At 38.5% G+C, this 15844-nt stretch overlaps 1 protein-coding gene across 1 annotated transcript; it reads right to left on the bottom strand.

Moving 5' to 3' along the window:
* Positions 1-647: 647 nt before the first annotated feature.
* Positions 648-15834, bottom strand: LOC110461132 (UPF0561 protein C2orf68 homolog). Its single transcript, XM_021514460.1, has 4 exons — positions 15687-15834; positions 3093-3214; positions 2503-2582; positions 648-1684 (listed from the first exon to the last, which is right to left on the bottom strand). Exons 1-4 carry the CDS (start codon positions 15761-15763, stop codon positions 1550-1552), a joined length of 414 nt encoding a protein of 137 aa, XP_021370135.1. The 5' UTR covers positions 15764-15834; the 3' UTR covers positions 648-1549.
* Between the last annotated feature and the right edge of the window lie 10 nt (positions 15835-15844).

Genomic DNA, 15844 nt, shown 5'->3' with positions numbered 1-15844 from the left:
ATTCAATTGTCTTGAAAGTCTGTTTTGAACTTTCAGTATGATCATAATGATGTAAACATTATTGTGCCATAAAGTAGTATGCCTCTTACAGTGTCTGTTCATCTTTTTTCATTTTAATTAGGTCATAAATCTCATGTGAGTGGTAAGGCCCTGTGTTCCTTTTGTTTGAATTGAAAAGTAAACGCAATGATCCCTTAAGAAAATACTGCTATTACTGTATCATGTCTAGCGTATGGAAACTCTACAAAAAAGCCTTTATGCCTGCAACATAGCTATCTATCAGCTACTCAGCACCTGGTGAAGTGTTTACTCTTGTTTACCTCTGTGCTGATACTGTACATTCAATACACCCAGTAGATGATGTCTGAAACAAGAGGCCCATGGGCCTTAACGGTCACCTGAGTCTATAGTATTTATTTTTGTTGTTGAAATATGTACCAATTTGAGTAAAAAATAGTATAATGTTAACTTAACTTTGTCAGGACCATGAGACGATCATTCCTACCAACTTTCAGTTCAATCGGTCCAGCAGAACTTGACTTTAAGTTTGAAATGTAAAATGTTAACGGACGACGGACGACGGACGACGAGGGACGAAAACGGGTAGCAATAGGTCACTTGAGCTAAAGCTCAGGTGACCTAAAAATGCTCATGCGCAACACAAAACGTTCGTATATCCAACAGGTAAGTGTATGTTTTATCCAGTATACCTACAGGGGCTACAATAGTAAGGAAACTTTCTGGAATGCTTCAAAATGATATACTAAAACAATTTTATCATGCTAACTTTTTGCCCATTAAAGTGTTAGCTTTATATAAAGGGGTTTGGCCATATTATAATGGAAATACATAAAGGAATATTAGGAAACTAGATTTAATTTGAAGTGGGGACTTTGTTCACACACCTTAAGATTTTTATATAAAACGATACAGAAGAGAGGTTTAACTGATCCTTTTTTGGTATGCTACACATCATCTGACCATGGTAGGTATAAGCATACGAAGCATGATCTCCCTACATGAATCTTTGCATAAGATATGGCACAGAAACCTGTATTTGGGGTCCTCAACATCAAGGTTAAGTGGGGATTATAGTGTCCTGTTCAGTGCCTTCTCATGATGTTCCTAGATACCAAGTTTAATGTCCGTATATATAACAGTGGCCAAGATATGCTCTATATTTCTGCATCTGAAGGTAAACAAGAGCACAGCGAGCGGAAGCATGATACAGCACTGCTAAGGGATAGAGTCAAGTGTATTTAATAGTCTATCTAAAACAGAATCAGTCCAGTTCAAAAAAGTGTACTAGTCCATGACAAACGTACAAAGGTGAAGAAATTGCAAACTTTGACCATCTGTCGACACTGCAATGCTGTTTGGTGTCCGACAAGCTTTGTTCCTGAACTGAGACAGCTCTGATACTCATGGTCAGGCTACTTGTGTAGCCAGTCCCTGGCCACAGCAGAATCATCCAATTTAGCATGCTAGAACCTTTGATCAGAAACCTGTGGAGACAGGCTTGGTGAGTGACCCTTAGTCTGGTAAGTGTTCAGGAAATAGGATTGTTCTGACTGGCATGGTTTTCAAACTCTTGCTGTAGTCTCTCCTCCAGTGCACCCACAAACAAGGGAGGTAACTGTGCCTCTTGACCAATTCTTCTAGCAACCGCCCCAGCTCTGTCACACTGGAAGAAAAAATAGAGAAATAAAAGGTTTTGAAAGGTCAATAATCAAAGATCAATATACTTCATGGAGTTCACAGGTAAAATGTACAAACAAACACATCAGTAAACAAATGCTACCTGTGATGTCAACAAAGGTGAATTTGTTGCATTTTTTGCATGTTTTTTGTTAAACAGTCTCAAAATTGACTATGCCCAAATTTGGACCAGCAGGAACCTAGCTATATGTGAAGTTTAAAAAAAAATACCTCAAAGTTTCCAAGAAATTATAAATAGGGATAATTTTTAACTGTTAAAATCTGATAGCTGCCTGGTGAACATGTTCTTCTGGGTATCAGATTCAAAAAGGAACAAACACAACTATTAAAGGATCAACGGGAACCTACATCTGAAATTGGGGAAAGATCCATCCAGTACTTCTTAATGAATAGAGAAAACAAACATTAACAGTCAATATCCTAGATGGCCACTTGGCATGTGACCATTCCTAAAATTAAAAATGTACAACTAAGGATGAAGAAAAACCTGCTTGTGACATTTAAGAAAGATCTTTACAATACTTTATGGCAAACAGTGAAAATAACTACAAATGTTAAAAATCCAAGATATGATCAGTCTCAAAATAATACATGCACAACCAAGGACCAATTGGAACCTACATATGATATTGGAGAAAGATTCAACCAGTAATTATTGTGAAATAGTAATAACAAAAGTTGCCCAAGGAAGAACCACAGTCGGACCATGAACCAAAGTGATAATAGTGAGCTAAAAAGAAACTGATGGCTGTCGATGACGCAAACCTGTCTTAAATCACGAACCTGGTAGACCGTGAAGTTGTAAACTTCTCCATTTTTGTCTTCAAACTCCAAACAAAACATTTCTTCTTTCAAATTTTCATCTAGAAAAAAAGAAAAAATAGTTCTTGATAAAATTTTCCTATTTAAAAGGAAATAAAACAAAGTAATAAGTGAAACACTTTGCATTTGAAATTCAGATTATTTTTTTCTTTAGAAATTTAAATTTTCAAACATTCAAATATCAAACAACTATCTATGATTTGATAAAATGCATTGCAACATGTGCTTTTTACCAAATACTTCTTTTCAAAAACACCGAAACAAATAGTCACATTACAGTGACAGTGGTAATAAACAGTTTATTGGTACCCTCTACTTTATTACAAGATTGACAAATTATTACCAATATTTTGACGAAAACTCATGGGCCTACAACAAGTTTCATTTACAACTTTCTTATGCCGAATATGTTCAAATGCTTGAGGAAATACCTTAACTGGCAATTATGATCTATACACATCTTTTTTCTGATTTTTTTAAGACAATCAATCAAAATGTTTCTGGTAGAGTGTGGAAAAGAGCACATGACTCCAAGTGTGAATTAGCGGTACCTTTCTGCTGTCTCATAGGAGGAATGTACACATGGGCCTCAGGTTTCTTGTGCTTAGACCCAGAATGTTTGCCAGTCTTTGACACGCCCTTCTTAGCTTTGACTTCTTTCTCATATGTGTTTCTGTAAGTAGATGTAATATAAAGTGATAGACATATAACAGGTGTGAGAATGTAACAGACCAGATGGAAGTTAGAACTTGGTACCCACAAATTATTGATGGACACTCTGCCAATGATACCCTGTCAAAAGCTACTTCGGTTAAACAATTTAACTACAGGATACTTACAACTTCAAACTTGACATTTCTATTGCTCTTGGACATAAAAAAAGGTCCACATGGCCTGTATCATTCATCTGGATATCTAAGAAAATCACTGCGATATATTCTCATTACAAGTAGTGCAACCTTGCTATATATGTTCTTCCCCATTGCCACAGCATCAATATTATGACCATAAACTTTAGTTGTTTTGATGTTGTTAGAACATTATAGGACTATATCTCTGAAGTCTGGTAGCTGCTTGAAAATATTACAACCCTGGGCATTTCTAAAATTTAATGACTTTTACTTATTAAAGTCCATGTTGTCATTGACCCTAGTTGATACTTTATAATAAGCTGAAGTTTGACCTATTCACAACATAAAGCATGTATGACAAAGAATTATTAACATTTTACGGTACCATAGTATCAAACCTCTACACATAACGATGTTTTAGATAATGCTACTGTTACTAGTAACTCTAGAACACTGGTCCCAATTTTGATTGGAGCCTTTAAGTTCTCTTAATGGACTGGATGATTTGCGAAGACTTTTCAGCATTTTCCAGATTTACAAAGGAACCGCAACATCCTGATCTTAGGTACTGAAACTATCGGGCCGAAGAAACAGAATTTGATGGGAGTTTGAGAGGGTTGGGGGGGTCCCAACCTGAACATGTTGAAACAACTATGCAGAAAAAGGCAGAAAAAGAAAAACAGAAACAAAAATGAGAGATATCGAAATGGTCAGTTAAATTTAGACTACCATGACTACTGAGGTTTTAGTACTGATCGCCAAGCTAGCCTATTGGCATCACAATCGATTTGATCTCTGAATTGATTAAACATCTGAATTTGATCAATTCATCTCTGGAACAAGGCTGTTACCTTCAGGGCCTCCATGATGATTCCTCATCATTTGCTAGAGGATTCATGACGATAAAACTTTGGTAACGTCAGTGAAATGTGGGAGGACTTCCATCTTAACCTGAGCAACATCTAGTCTAAGAATGTCCTGAGCAACATCCAGTCTAAGAATGTCCTGAGCAAAATGTCCTGATCGTGCCACACAAACCTGTGGATTAACACTGACATGTACATCAGGAGACATTTAGGAGGCACGGTAGTCTAGTGGTAGGACTCTGGGCTCGTCACTGAAGGGTTGAGGTTCGAGTCACGGCACAGCACTGTGTTGTATTTTTGAGCAAGATAATTTACTCCATTTAATCCAGTCTACTCAGCTGTAAATGAGTACTTGGTTGGGCAGTGCTAGAATTGTAGAATACTAGCTGTGAGCGTCAAAATGGCAGCACCGGCTCAATGCTCCCCAGGGAGTTGAGAAAGGTATTGGTTGGTTGTAAAGGTCCCATAACCACGGATAATAAATTGTGAACCACTTTGAGACGACCTATGAACTAGATTGTGATAAAGCGGTATATAAGAACCTCAAATTATTATCAATCATTATTACTAGCTCACCTGCCCGAAGGGCAAGTGAGCTTATGCCATGGTGCGGCGTCCGTCGTCCGTCTGTCCGGCGTCAACTTTTTACTTAAACAACTTCTTTTCAGTAACCGAAAGGCCTAGGATGATGATATTTGGCCAGTAGCATCCTGGAATCAAGGGCTACCAAGTTTGTTCAAATGAATGACCTTCATCCATTTTCAAGGTCACAGGGGTCAAATATGTTAAAATCTTTGAACAACTTCTTCTGAAGAACCAAGAGGCCTAGGGTGATGATATTTGGCCAGTAACATGCTGGGATGAAGGGCTACCAAGTTTGTTCAAACAAATGACCTTCTCCCATTTCCAAGGTCACAGGGGTCAAATATGTTTAAAACCTTTAAAACAACTTCTTCTCAATAACCAAACAGCCTTGGATGATGATATTTGGCCAGTAGCATCCTGGAATCAAGGGCTACCAAGTTTGTTCAAATGAATGACCTTTATCCATTTTCAAGGTCACAGGGGTCAAATATGTTAAAATCTTTGAACGACTTCTTCTGAATAACCAAAAGGCCTAGGGTGATGATATTTGCCCAGTAACATGCTGAAATGAAGGGCTACCAAATTTTTTCAAACAAATGACCTTCACCCATTTTCAAGGTTGTAGGGGTCAAATATGTTAAATACCTTTCAACAACTTCTTCTCAGTAACTAAAAGGCTAAGGGTGATGATATTTGGCCAGTATCATGCTTGGATGAATGGCAACCAAGTTTGTTCAAACAAATGACCTTCTCCCATTTCCAAGGTCGCAGAGGTCAAATATGTTTAAAACCTTTAAAACAACTTCTTCTCAATAACCAAACAGCCTTGGATGATGATATTTGGCCAGTAGCATCCTGGAATCAAGGGCTACCAAGTTTGTTCAAACAAATGACCTTCACCCATTTTCAAGGTTGCAGGGGTCAAATATGTTAAAATCTTTAAACAACTTCTTCTGAACTACCAAGGGGCCTAGGGTTATGATATTTTGCCAGTTAGATGCTGGGATGAAGGGCTACCAAATATGTTCAAATGAATGACCTTGACAATTATTCAAGGTCACAGGGGTCAAATATGTTTAAAACCTTTAAACGACCTCTTCTCAATAAGCAAAAGGCTAAGGGTGATGATATTTGGCCATTAACATGCTGGGATTAAGGACTACCAGTTTTTTTCAAATGAATGACCTTCGCCCATATGCAAGGTCACAGTGGTCAATATATGTTTAAATCTTTAAATGACTTGTTCTGTATAACCAAAAGGTCCTGAGGTTAATGATATTTTGCCAGAAGCATGCTTGGTTGGACAACTATAAACTCTGTTCAACCTTATGTCCTTATTCGACATTCAAGGTCACAGGCGTCATATGTTTAAATCTTTTAATAGGTTCTTATGAGTCAAACACTGATATTCTGCCTGTAGCTGTATTTTAGTCCACTTTAAAGATTATTTGTGAGATTAATACCAGGTGAGCGATTCAGGCCCATTGGGCCTCTTGTTATTATCAGACGACTCATCAGACGTTTGGACCGAGCCTACTACAAAGCCAAAGCTAAGGAAAAGGATCGTGACTGGAGAAGGTATTACCCTGAAGACTGAGGCAAGGAGGAAATCAGATCTCCCCACAACCAGTATGTCAACAACATCATCAGTCCACACTGAGTGCAGAACCCAAAACAATTCTGGTCCTTTATCAAGAGTAAAAGACAGATGTTTTCTGGAGTTGTACTCTTGAAGAAGAGAGATGGCCCGCTGTACAACAATGCTGTACCACTATGCAATCTATGGGTCACCATCAGCACATGGACATGAGTATTTAAGCTTCTGGGAGGACTCCTAAGCCTCACAAGGCTTCAAGACCGGACTCCGGACCAGCAAGGCTACTCAATGAGCTACAGGAAGAAACAACACCTGTCCTAAGGATGATATTCCAGTCATCACTTGACTCAATGCATGAAAACTAGCCTATGTTGTTACGGTTTTCAAGAAGGGCGACCGGTCAAGCGCTGCTAACTGCAGACCTGTGTCATTGACTGTAACATGTTCAAAGTTAATCGAACACATCCTACATAGCTCTATCATGGAACACCTGGACCAAGAACAGATTCTGTCTGACACCCAGCACCGATTCCGGAGAAGGTGGTCATGCAAGACCTAGTTGGTGAAGACCATTGATGACATTGCAGAGGGCACTGACAGTGGGAAGCAGACAGACATCATTCTTTTGGACTTCTCTAAGGTCTTCGACAAGATCCCACACCAATGTCTCCTTCACAAGCTCCACCACTATGGGATCCGAGGAAACATACATCAATGTCTCCTTCACAAGCTCCACCACTATGGGATCCGAGGGAACATACATCAATGTCTCCTTCACAAGCTCCACCACTATGGGATCCGAGGGAACATACATCAATGTCTCCTTCACAAGCTCCACCACTATGGGATCCGAGGGAACATACATCAATGTCTCCTTCACAAGCTCCACCACTATGGGATCCGAGGGAACATACATCAATGTCTCCTTCACAAGCTCCACCACTATGGGATCCGAGGGAACATACATCAATGTCTCCTTCACAAGCTCCACCACTATGGGATCCGAGGGAACATACATCAATGTCTCCTTCACAAGCTCCACCACTATGGGATCCGAGGGAACATACATCAATGTCTCCTTCACAAGCTCCACCACTATGGGATCCGAGGGAACATACATCAATGGATCAGGAACTGTTTATACAGCAGGAAACAACGAGTTGGCGCTGAAGGGAACAGATCATCAGAAGTGGACGTACTATCAGGAGTTCCCAGGGCACGGTGACCGGACCCTTAATTCTTGCTGAATATAAATGACCTGCCGTAGGTAGTGAAATCCAACCAACAAATACATTCTGCCTGAGACGGCATTGAGCTACAGGGCAATCTCAATGCCCTCCACCAGTGGACATGCAATTGGCAGATTGATTTTTACCCAGACAAGTACGTTTTCATGCATGTAACTCGTAGAAGGAACATCCAGAAAACTAACAATCACATGAACAGAATCCAACTTGCAGAGGTAGAGAACAGCCAATACCTTGGTGTCACCATCAGGAACGACCTCTCCTGAGTCCTGGCATGATCACATCAGTGCTACATCATCGAAGGTAGATAGGTTGGTAGGCTTCCCCCAAAGTAACCTCCGAGTCTGCCCAGAGGAAGCTAGGGCAAGAGCATATACCACTCTAGTCTGTCCCATAATGGACTACGCTGGAGCAGTATGGGACACTTATCAAGACCAACATTATATCGAAATGATGAACAGAGTCCAAAAGCAGGCTGCAGGATTTTCTACACAGAACTACTCCAGAGATGAAGATAGCATGACGGCCATATAGCCCAAGTTTCCTCTGGCCCCGACACAAGACTTAGATATTTTGAAAGATAGATGCCTGGTGCGGGGCTAGAGCGTACTGCTATATATATGAAAACGTGGAATTTTCCAACTGTTTGGTATGGAGGAGTGACTAATCAACAAAAAGATGCGGTCCGGAAATCTTCAAAACAAGAATAATATATCCCGTTTTCGATAAGGGTGAAACGATAAACTGTGGTACAGGATTTACCGCGGTATTTCTTTTCGTTTCGGTTCACGATTATTTTGAGCAGTCCCACGGTACAGTCGTTACGGTCCTGCCCACTCGGCTGTTTACAACACCCCAATATAACGCCGGTTCTGATTGGTTTGTCTCATCAATATCAGGTTGCATTGTCCAATCGCTGTTGTCGTTTCAAAATCAGAGCACTTCGAAATAAAGAAACATGGAGACGAACTCTGATCATGTTACGCTGAAGAAACCTCCGGCATCATTACGGTCCCCTGTCTGGGGATATTTCGGATTTCGCGTAGTTAACAATAACCTAACAAACATGTGAGTACCTGTATTATTTGTTTCACTAACGTGAGTTACAAAACAGGCAGCACAACAAATATAGCTACCTATCTAAAGAGGAAGCATGACATTTTTTCAAGTCGAAAGCATCAATATCGCCATCAGAGAAAAAGACATCAGTGACGACAAAACATGGAAGGCCTGTGCAGTCATTACTATTACGTTACAGTCAAACGGTCTTCCTGACGCCAAAAGTTTGATATCAAAAGTCCACAAAATGAAGCTATCACAACAGCAATAAGGGAATTAATTGCTGTCGATATGAGGCCGGTTTCTGTAGTTGAGAATGCCGGGTTTCTAAACATTTATATTAACTTCTTTTTTTTTTTAAATATTGTCGAGTAAAAGAAATCACCTTTTATAAGATTTTTATTTGTATTTTACAATTAATTTCCTTTTTCTTCATTTAGTTTTGTATTATTTTGAGGAGAATCAGCTAATTATCATTCCTTTACATTTATATATTCATTTTATTTCTTAAGTAAAGCATTGTATTAAAAGTATTGTATTGAATCGAAATGTACCAAACTGTGAATGCCCTTCCTCATGATACGTATCGTGAGGTAGGCGTATCGTTTCAGCCCTCGTTTTCGGTCTGGATCAGTATGGTGGGTTGATTTGTCACCCTGTGACCTACAAAAATGGTGATCCCTCAGGTGGGAAATTTTGAATGATTGAAAATCAAAGACTCTACTGATGGAATTTAGGAGCTGTTGGTGATAATAAGAACTGATTTGGATCACTAAATAATTCCATTTATCAATATCTGTGAGGTATGTGTTGTGTCATAGTAGATTTTTGTTGTCAGTACCTCATAACTATCAGATACCAAACGGTGTCGGAGAATTCCACGTTTTCATACAAGAGGCCCAAGAGGGCCTGATTCGCTCACCTGAATATTTACGCAGTCATAGCAAAATATTCTCATTAAATATCATACTGCACTAAAAATATTTCCCTTGCAAACTTTGTTGGCTCCATCTGTTGAAACTATCAGCAAAATATTGTTATAAGATTCTATGCTTTTTGATTCTTCCTCAGAAGTTGCTTGACATATTTTTTCCTGTGACCTTGTAAGTAGGTCAATGTCATTTTCCTTCTCAAATTGGTTAGCTCTATTCCAAATAGCTACCAGCCAAATCTTATGAATCCATTTCTTTTAGTTCTTAAGAACAAATCCTTTAAAATGTTGTTGACCTCTGTGACCTCTAAAGTAGGTTGAGGTCATTTTCATTTGCAAACTTTGGTGAGCTCTATCCCAGGAAGTCACCAGCCAAATATTATAATTTTATGCCTTTTAGTTCTTCAGAAGAAGTAGTTTGAACCATTTGACATATTTGAGCGCTGTGACCTTGAAAGTAAGTCAAGGTCATTTTCATTCGCAAACTTTTTTTGGCTCTTTCCCAGGAAATAACTAGCCAAATATTAAGGTTCTATACCTTCCAGTACTTCGGAAGAAGTTGTTCTATGCATAGACATATCTGACTCCTGTGACCTTGAAAGGAGGTCAATGTCATTTTCATTCGCAAACCTTGTTGGGCTCTTTCCCAGGAAATAACCAACCAAATATTAAGGTTCTATACCTTCCAGTTCTTCAGAAGAAGTTGTTCTAAGCATTAGACATATCTGACTCATGTGACCTTGAAAGTAGGCCAAGGTCATTTTCATTCTCAAACTTTGTTGGGGTCTTTCCCAGGAAGCTACAATCCAAATATTTAGGTTCTATAACTTTCAGTTCTTCAGAAGAAGTCGTTTTAAGCATAAGACATATCTGACTCCTGTGACCTTGTAAGTAGGTCAAGGTCATTTTCGTTTTCAAACAATGTCGGGCACTATCCCAGGAAGCCACCAGCCAAATATAAAGATTCTATACCTTCCAGTTCTTCAGAAGAAGTCGTTTGAAGCATTTGACATATTTCACACCTGTGACCTTGAAAGTAGGTCAAACTAATTTTCATTCTCAAACTTTGTTAGGCTCTATCCCAGGAAGCCACCAGCCAAATATAAAGATTCTATACCTTTCAGTTCTTCAGAAGAAGTCGTTTGAAGTGTTTGACACATTTGACTCCTGTGGCCTTGAAAGTAGGTCAAGGTCATTTTCATTCTCAAACTTTGTTGGGCTCCATCTCAGAAAGCCATCAGCCAAAAATGATGATTCTATACCTTTTAATTCTTCAGAAGTCGTTTGAAGTTTTTGACATATTTGACCTCTGTGATCTTGAAAGTAGGTCATTTTAGTTCTCAAACTTTGTCGGGCTCCTACCAACAAAGCTTTCAGCCAAATATCATTACTCTAGGCCTGTCTGTTCTTCAGAAGAAGTTGTTTAAAGGAAAAGTTGACTGACGTGGACGGACGGACAGACGGACGGACAGCGAACGGACGACGGACGCCGCACCATGACATAAACTCACTTGCCCTTCGGGCAGGTGAGCTAATAAAGCAGTGCGCTCTGGCCACACAACAAACATATTTCTGTCAAAATGTCTAAGTCTGGTGTCGGGCCAGAGGAAACTCAGGCTAGACAGCCATACTGTGTCATCTGAGATGGAAGCCCCTAGCAGTAAGAAAAGCCAGGGCAACGTTGTTATTCAACATCATAAACAACATTGTGGAAGTGGAGTTCAGCCATAAGATCAGGCAGGCAAATGTAAGGACCTGTGGAGCCACCAGCGGCAGCTTGAAGCAAATCCCGGTCAAGACTGACATTTACCAGAAGTCCTTTCTTCCAAAAACCATCATAGAACCACATTCTCAGTAACAACAAGATTGCCCCTTCAGTGGAATCCTTCCAGTCCTCATTACGACCCAGAGGACCTTTCAGGAAGGTCATCTGGACCTTCAGGACCTCCCTTATAAAGAAAGGGTGAAGAAGATAAAATTACCAACATTAGCATACCGTCGCATTAGAGGTGGCATGATAGAAACGTACAAGATAGTAAGTGGGATATACGATAAAGATCAACATATATTCAAGAACAGACTGGACAAGGCCTGGAATAAACAGGAGCTATTGTTCAATTACAGAGCGGATATTAGAACAAGCTAGGTTATATGGAAGTGACAGACCAACCCTGGTATTAATTACGAGTCCGGTGTAGAGAAACTATAAAGTTCCTGTACTGGAAATCAACTACAAGTAACTATAAGTAAGTAAGGAAGACACCACTAAACCTGCATTGCACAGAAGGCACAGTAGTCTAGTGGTAGAACGCCGAGCTCGTGACCAAAGGGTTGCGTGTTCAAGTCACTGCAAGGCACTGTGTTGTATCTTTGAGCAAGATACTTTACTCGGCTTGTTCCAGTCTACTCAGCTGTAAATGAGTATGTGGTTGGGCAGTGCTAGAATTAGTCTGAATTATTCTGACGTTTTATCATTTTTTTTTATATCGGTCTGGCATTGATTAACTTCAAAACTCTGGTTCTCTATAACATGAGGGAAATAAGCGACCCGTGCCAGGGTCGCTTTTCAAACTAAAATATTTTAGAAACAAATTGTCACTTTCACACACATGTCGCACATGGATCGAAAGATCTATTCTTTATGCACTAGGTGGTATCATTAACATGTTTCAAAGATCATTACGAACAGTATTTTCCAACGTTTTCTATACCAAACCATGTTTTTAATGGAAATTAGGGCATAAGCCATGTCACATGACTTGACGAGATCACGAAGGTATTTCCTAAAGTTATGACGAGATTTTAGTCACGTGGCATTAAAAGGCGGGCAGGGACAAATCTAGCTTCATTTTGCTGCCGTTTAACGGCACTTTCCACTCGAGAAAAAGGTACCAATTTTTCCCTATTTCCCCTCAAAATTCCCCTTTTTTTGGCAAAAAAGTAATTACAAAAATCTTTAAAATGCTTTCAGTGTTACTGTTGTTGTTCGCCATTTGTGCATTTGTCAATTTTGAGTGAAAATCGGCGCCAGAAAAATACTTTTTGTGACAATATTTGGTGCAAAACCCATCTGTGTATAAAGTAGTAGGAAAGCAAAAGTAACTTATTTACGTAAGCGTAATCCGTCTTCAGGTGTTAATTATTGCAAAGCTAATTAAATAGAAGGCAATCTGAGTAGATTATTACGCAACACATAAATGAGGACTAAAATATGCTTGCGTAACAGTTACAGCATAAACGCAAAATTCTGTGACTAACAATGCTTGACTGACAGGTTTGCTGTTCAACTTGATTGCACGTCATGCTGGTACTGATTCCTTGGTGATTGTTTGCATATTTTGACTTATTAAATATAAACTGAACATTACAATAAAGATGTGTTCACAGTGTAAAAGTAGAGTTTGTGGAGAATAATTATGATTAACTTACACATGAAATGATATCAACAAATTCAAAATATTTGAATGAGGAAAAATGTGAATGTGAATGTGAATGTGACACTGATACTGTTACTTCTGAATTTCTGTGTTTATATTGTCCAGACAATTGAAGTAAAATAGTAAATCGAAAACCAAGACGATATTCTAAGGCCGTAAGTCCATGGACATTGGCAAACAATAAGAAATAAGGAATATTGTGTTCCAACAAAATAATATCAAATAAATTTACAAACTTAATGTAATAAATTAAATCAACTTTGCTGGTTTATTTTGAAACATTATATATATAGAGGAAAAATAATTATATTTATCAATGGTACGGTATCACTGGGGTTACGTAGGTGCTAGAGTACCTGTGTATGTAGGGGTAAGGCGTGGAGTCTAACGTACACGGTGAATTACGTGTTGCATGTGAATTACCNCCCCCCCCCGGTCAACTTGGTAGCGAGCAATAGAGAGTTAATTTGTTTTGATGTTACTTGCCATTTGGTGTATGCTTTCAGGTTTATAGGCTTTGGCATATTACAGAGCTGCTAGGACAGATCCTTTGGGATTGGGACTTGGAGCTAGAGGAACAGTCGCTCAGGAACAGTCGCTCAGGAACAGCCGTGCACAGTCGCGTGTTGTTGCCGTGTTTTTGTAGTTACCACAATAAAAGCGCTAGCTGCAGTCAGCTATTTCCTATATTACAGTGTTGAGTTGTAATTGATAAATGATTTATGTTCGTTTGAACTGGTGAATTAGAACATCATGTACTTTAATTAAAACTTCGTATCAACAAATAAAAATTGAAGTTTAGCTACGTAACAAGAACCATTTTTCCTAAACATGAATAGAATATGAGTTCACAAACAATGTATTTATAAAATTGTCATAATTTTTTTTTAATCAATTTTTACTTTCCTTTTTTATTTTTATTACATTGTTTACAGAGAGAAAACATTCTTATTAAAGTTTCACATCTAAAAGTGAACAAAAAACAAAAGATTGAATTAAGCAAAACATGCTTTTCCTAGATAACAGACAACGTTGCGAAGGGAAGTTGTAAGGGTTAAGATACTGACTTTATTCTGAGTAATAACAGCTAGTACACATAAATATCTTACTTTCACATCTTCTTCTTCTTCTTCCATATAATTGCCTCCTTCGTCTTATCGAAGATTATGCAATGTTAATGATACATATTATGATATATACAAGATAGTCAGATTGTGTCTTTTTCCCCCCAAGTAGGGAAAAAGTTCCCCTTTTTACTGAAAGGGCACTTTCCCCCCAAAACCTAGATTAATCCCTGGTGCCGGGGGGGCTATCAAAAACGTAAACTATAATACAGTAAGTTTGAAAAATAAGATTTTAGTGATTGTATTGGTTGTTTGAGGCATGTTATATATGTTCACCTTATGCATAAAGAATAGATCTTTTGATCCATGTGCGACATGTGTGTGAAAGTGGCGATTTGTTTCTAAAATATCAGTTTGAAGCGGCAGCACGATTTACCCAAAAAGACCCAAACACCCAAAGATACCAAAAAAGACCCCAAAAACACACAAAAACATTACATATAAAAATATATTTATATTTATGCTACCTGACATTTTGTAACATAATGATGTTTCCCGTTAATTGGATAGTGACGCAAGTAATATTAACTATACGTATTTGAGTTACTTCCCCTGCATTGCTGCAAACAAGTTTACCGTTTGCCTTTTCACAGAAGATCGATATTTGTTATATAAAAACGTATTTTTCTCACTCTTTCCACATTATTTGACATAGGTAGCCTATGTTTATTTTGTATTTGATAAGTGCATTTGCTCTAAAGAGGATATTGTTTGATGTGTTAAATTCGTACTTGTTTTTTTGAGGTTCTGATTATTTCAATCTATTTTGCATTTGCAGAAAATTAGGTTACTACATTATAATATTAACTGAATATTATTAAGTGTCATCAGTGTTTTTTTGTGGTCTTATCAGGATGTTTTGGGGTGTTTTTAGGTAAATCGTGCCACCCGTTTGAAGAGCGACCCTAACACGGGTCGCTTAATTATTTCCCGCATGTTATTAGAGGGCCGGAGTTCTGATGTTAATCGACGCCAGACCAATATAAAAAAAAGTTGATAAAACGTCAGAATAATTCGGACTATGCTAGAATTTGAGACGACTTACAAACTTAAGGTTGTGAAAAAGCGGTACATAAGAACCTCAAATTATTATTATTATTATTATTGACGGATACCACATTTTTAAATATATAACCATACCGGCCAGTAACCACATGTACTAACAACTAGCCTCATCTGTCAATATAATAAAACATATTATATGTGTATTGACAGACGGGGCTAGTGCCTGTGATATAACAGCTCGTAGCTGTAACATAGAAATATCTCACTTCTTTAAAATGAACTGGCTGTTCGAGATATGTGCACCATGCTGTCATGTCGCTTGAGCATCACACCCTGGATCCTAAGGATGATGACGATGAAACTGACTTGAGCCAGTCGAGGATAAATCTGAACAAGAAAAACAAATAAGAAGATAACAAGAATAATTAAAAATAATATATTACCGGTCCACTTGATTCCTGATAATACTTTTCATAAATCCATGTTTCATATCAATCCTGGTGACCGGTGTTTCAGCCATGGTTAGTGAACACCATCGGCATAATCAGCTTCAACTAGCTTTACCATAAATGTAACATGTGATAAACGTCATCGATTTACG

This window comes from Mizuhopecten yessoensis, unplaced genomic scaffold (assembly GCF_002113885.1).
Source record: "Mizuhopecten yessoensis strain PY_sf001 unplaced genomic scaffold, ASM211388v2 scaffold10573, whole genome shotgun sequence".
In the NCBI taxonomy this organism is placed as follows: domain Eukaryota; kingdom Metazoa; phylum Mollusca; class Bivalvia; order Pectinida; family Pectinidae; genus Mizuhopecten; species Mizuhopecten yessoensis.
Note: the sequence above shows the minus strand (reverse complement) of the source record. Positions and strands in the feature narration are given on the sequence as shown.

Coding starts and splice junctions, on each gene's coding strand:
- LOC110461132 (XM_021514460.1), bottom strand. CDS start 15,763: ATGGCTGAAACACCGGTCACCAGGATTGATATGAAACATGGATTTATG. Junction 3,215..15,686: donor ATCAGGAATCAAGTGGACCG/GTAATATATTAT, acceptor ATCTACTTACAG/AAACACATATGAGAAAGAAG. Junction 2,583..3,092: donor TCCTATGAGACAGCAGAAAG/GTACCGCTAATT, acceptor CTTTTTTTCTAG/ATGAAAATTTGAAAGAAGAA.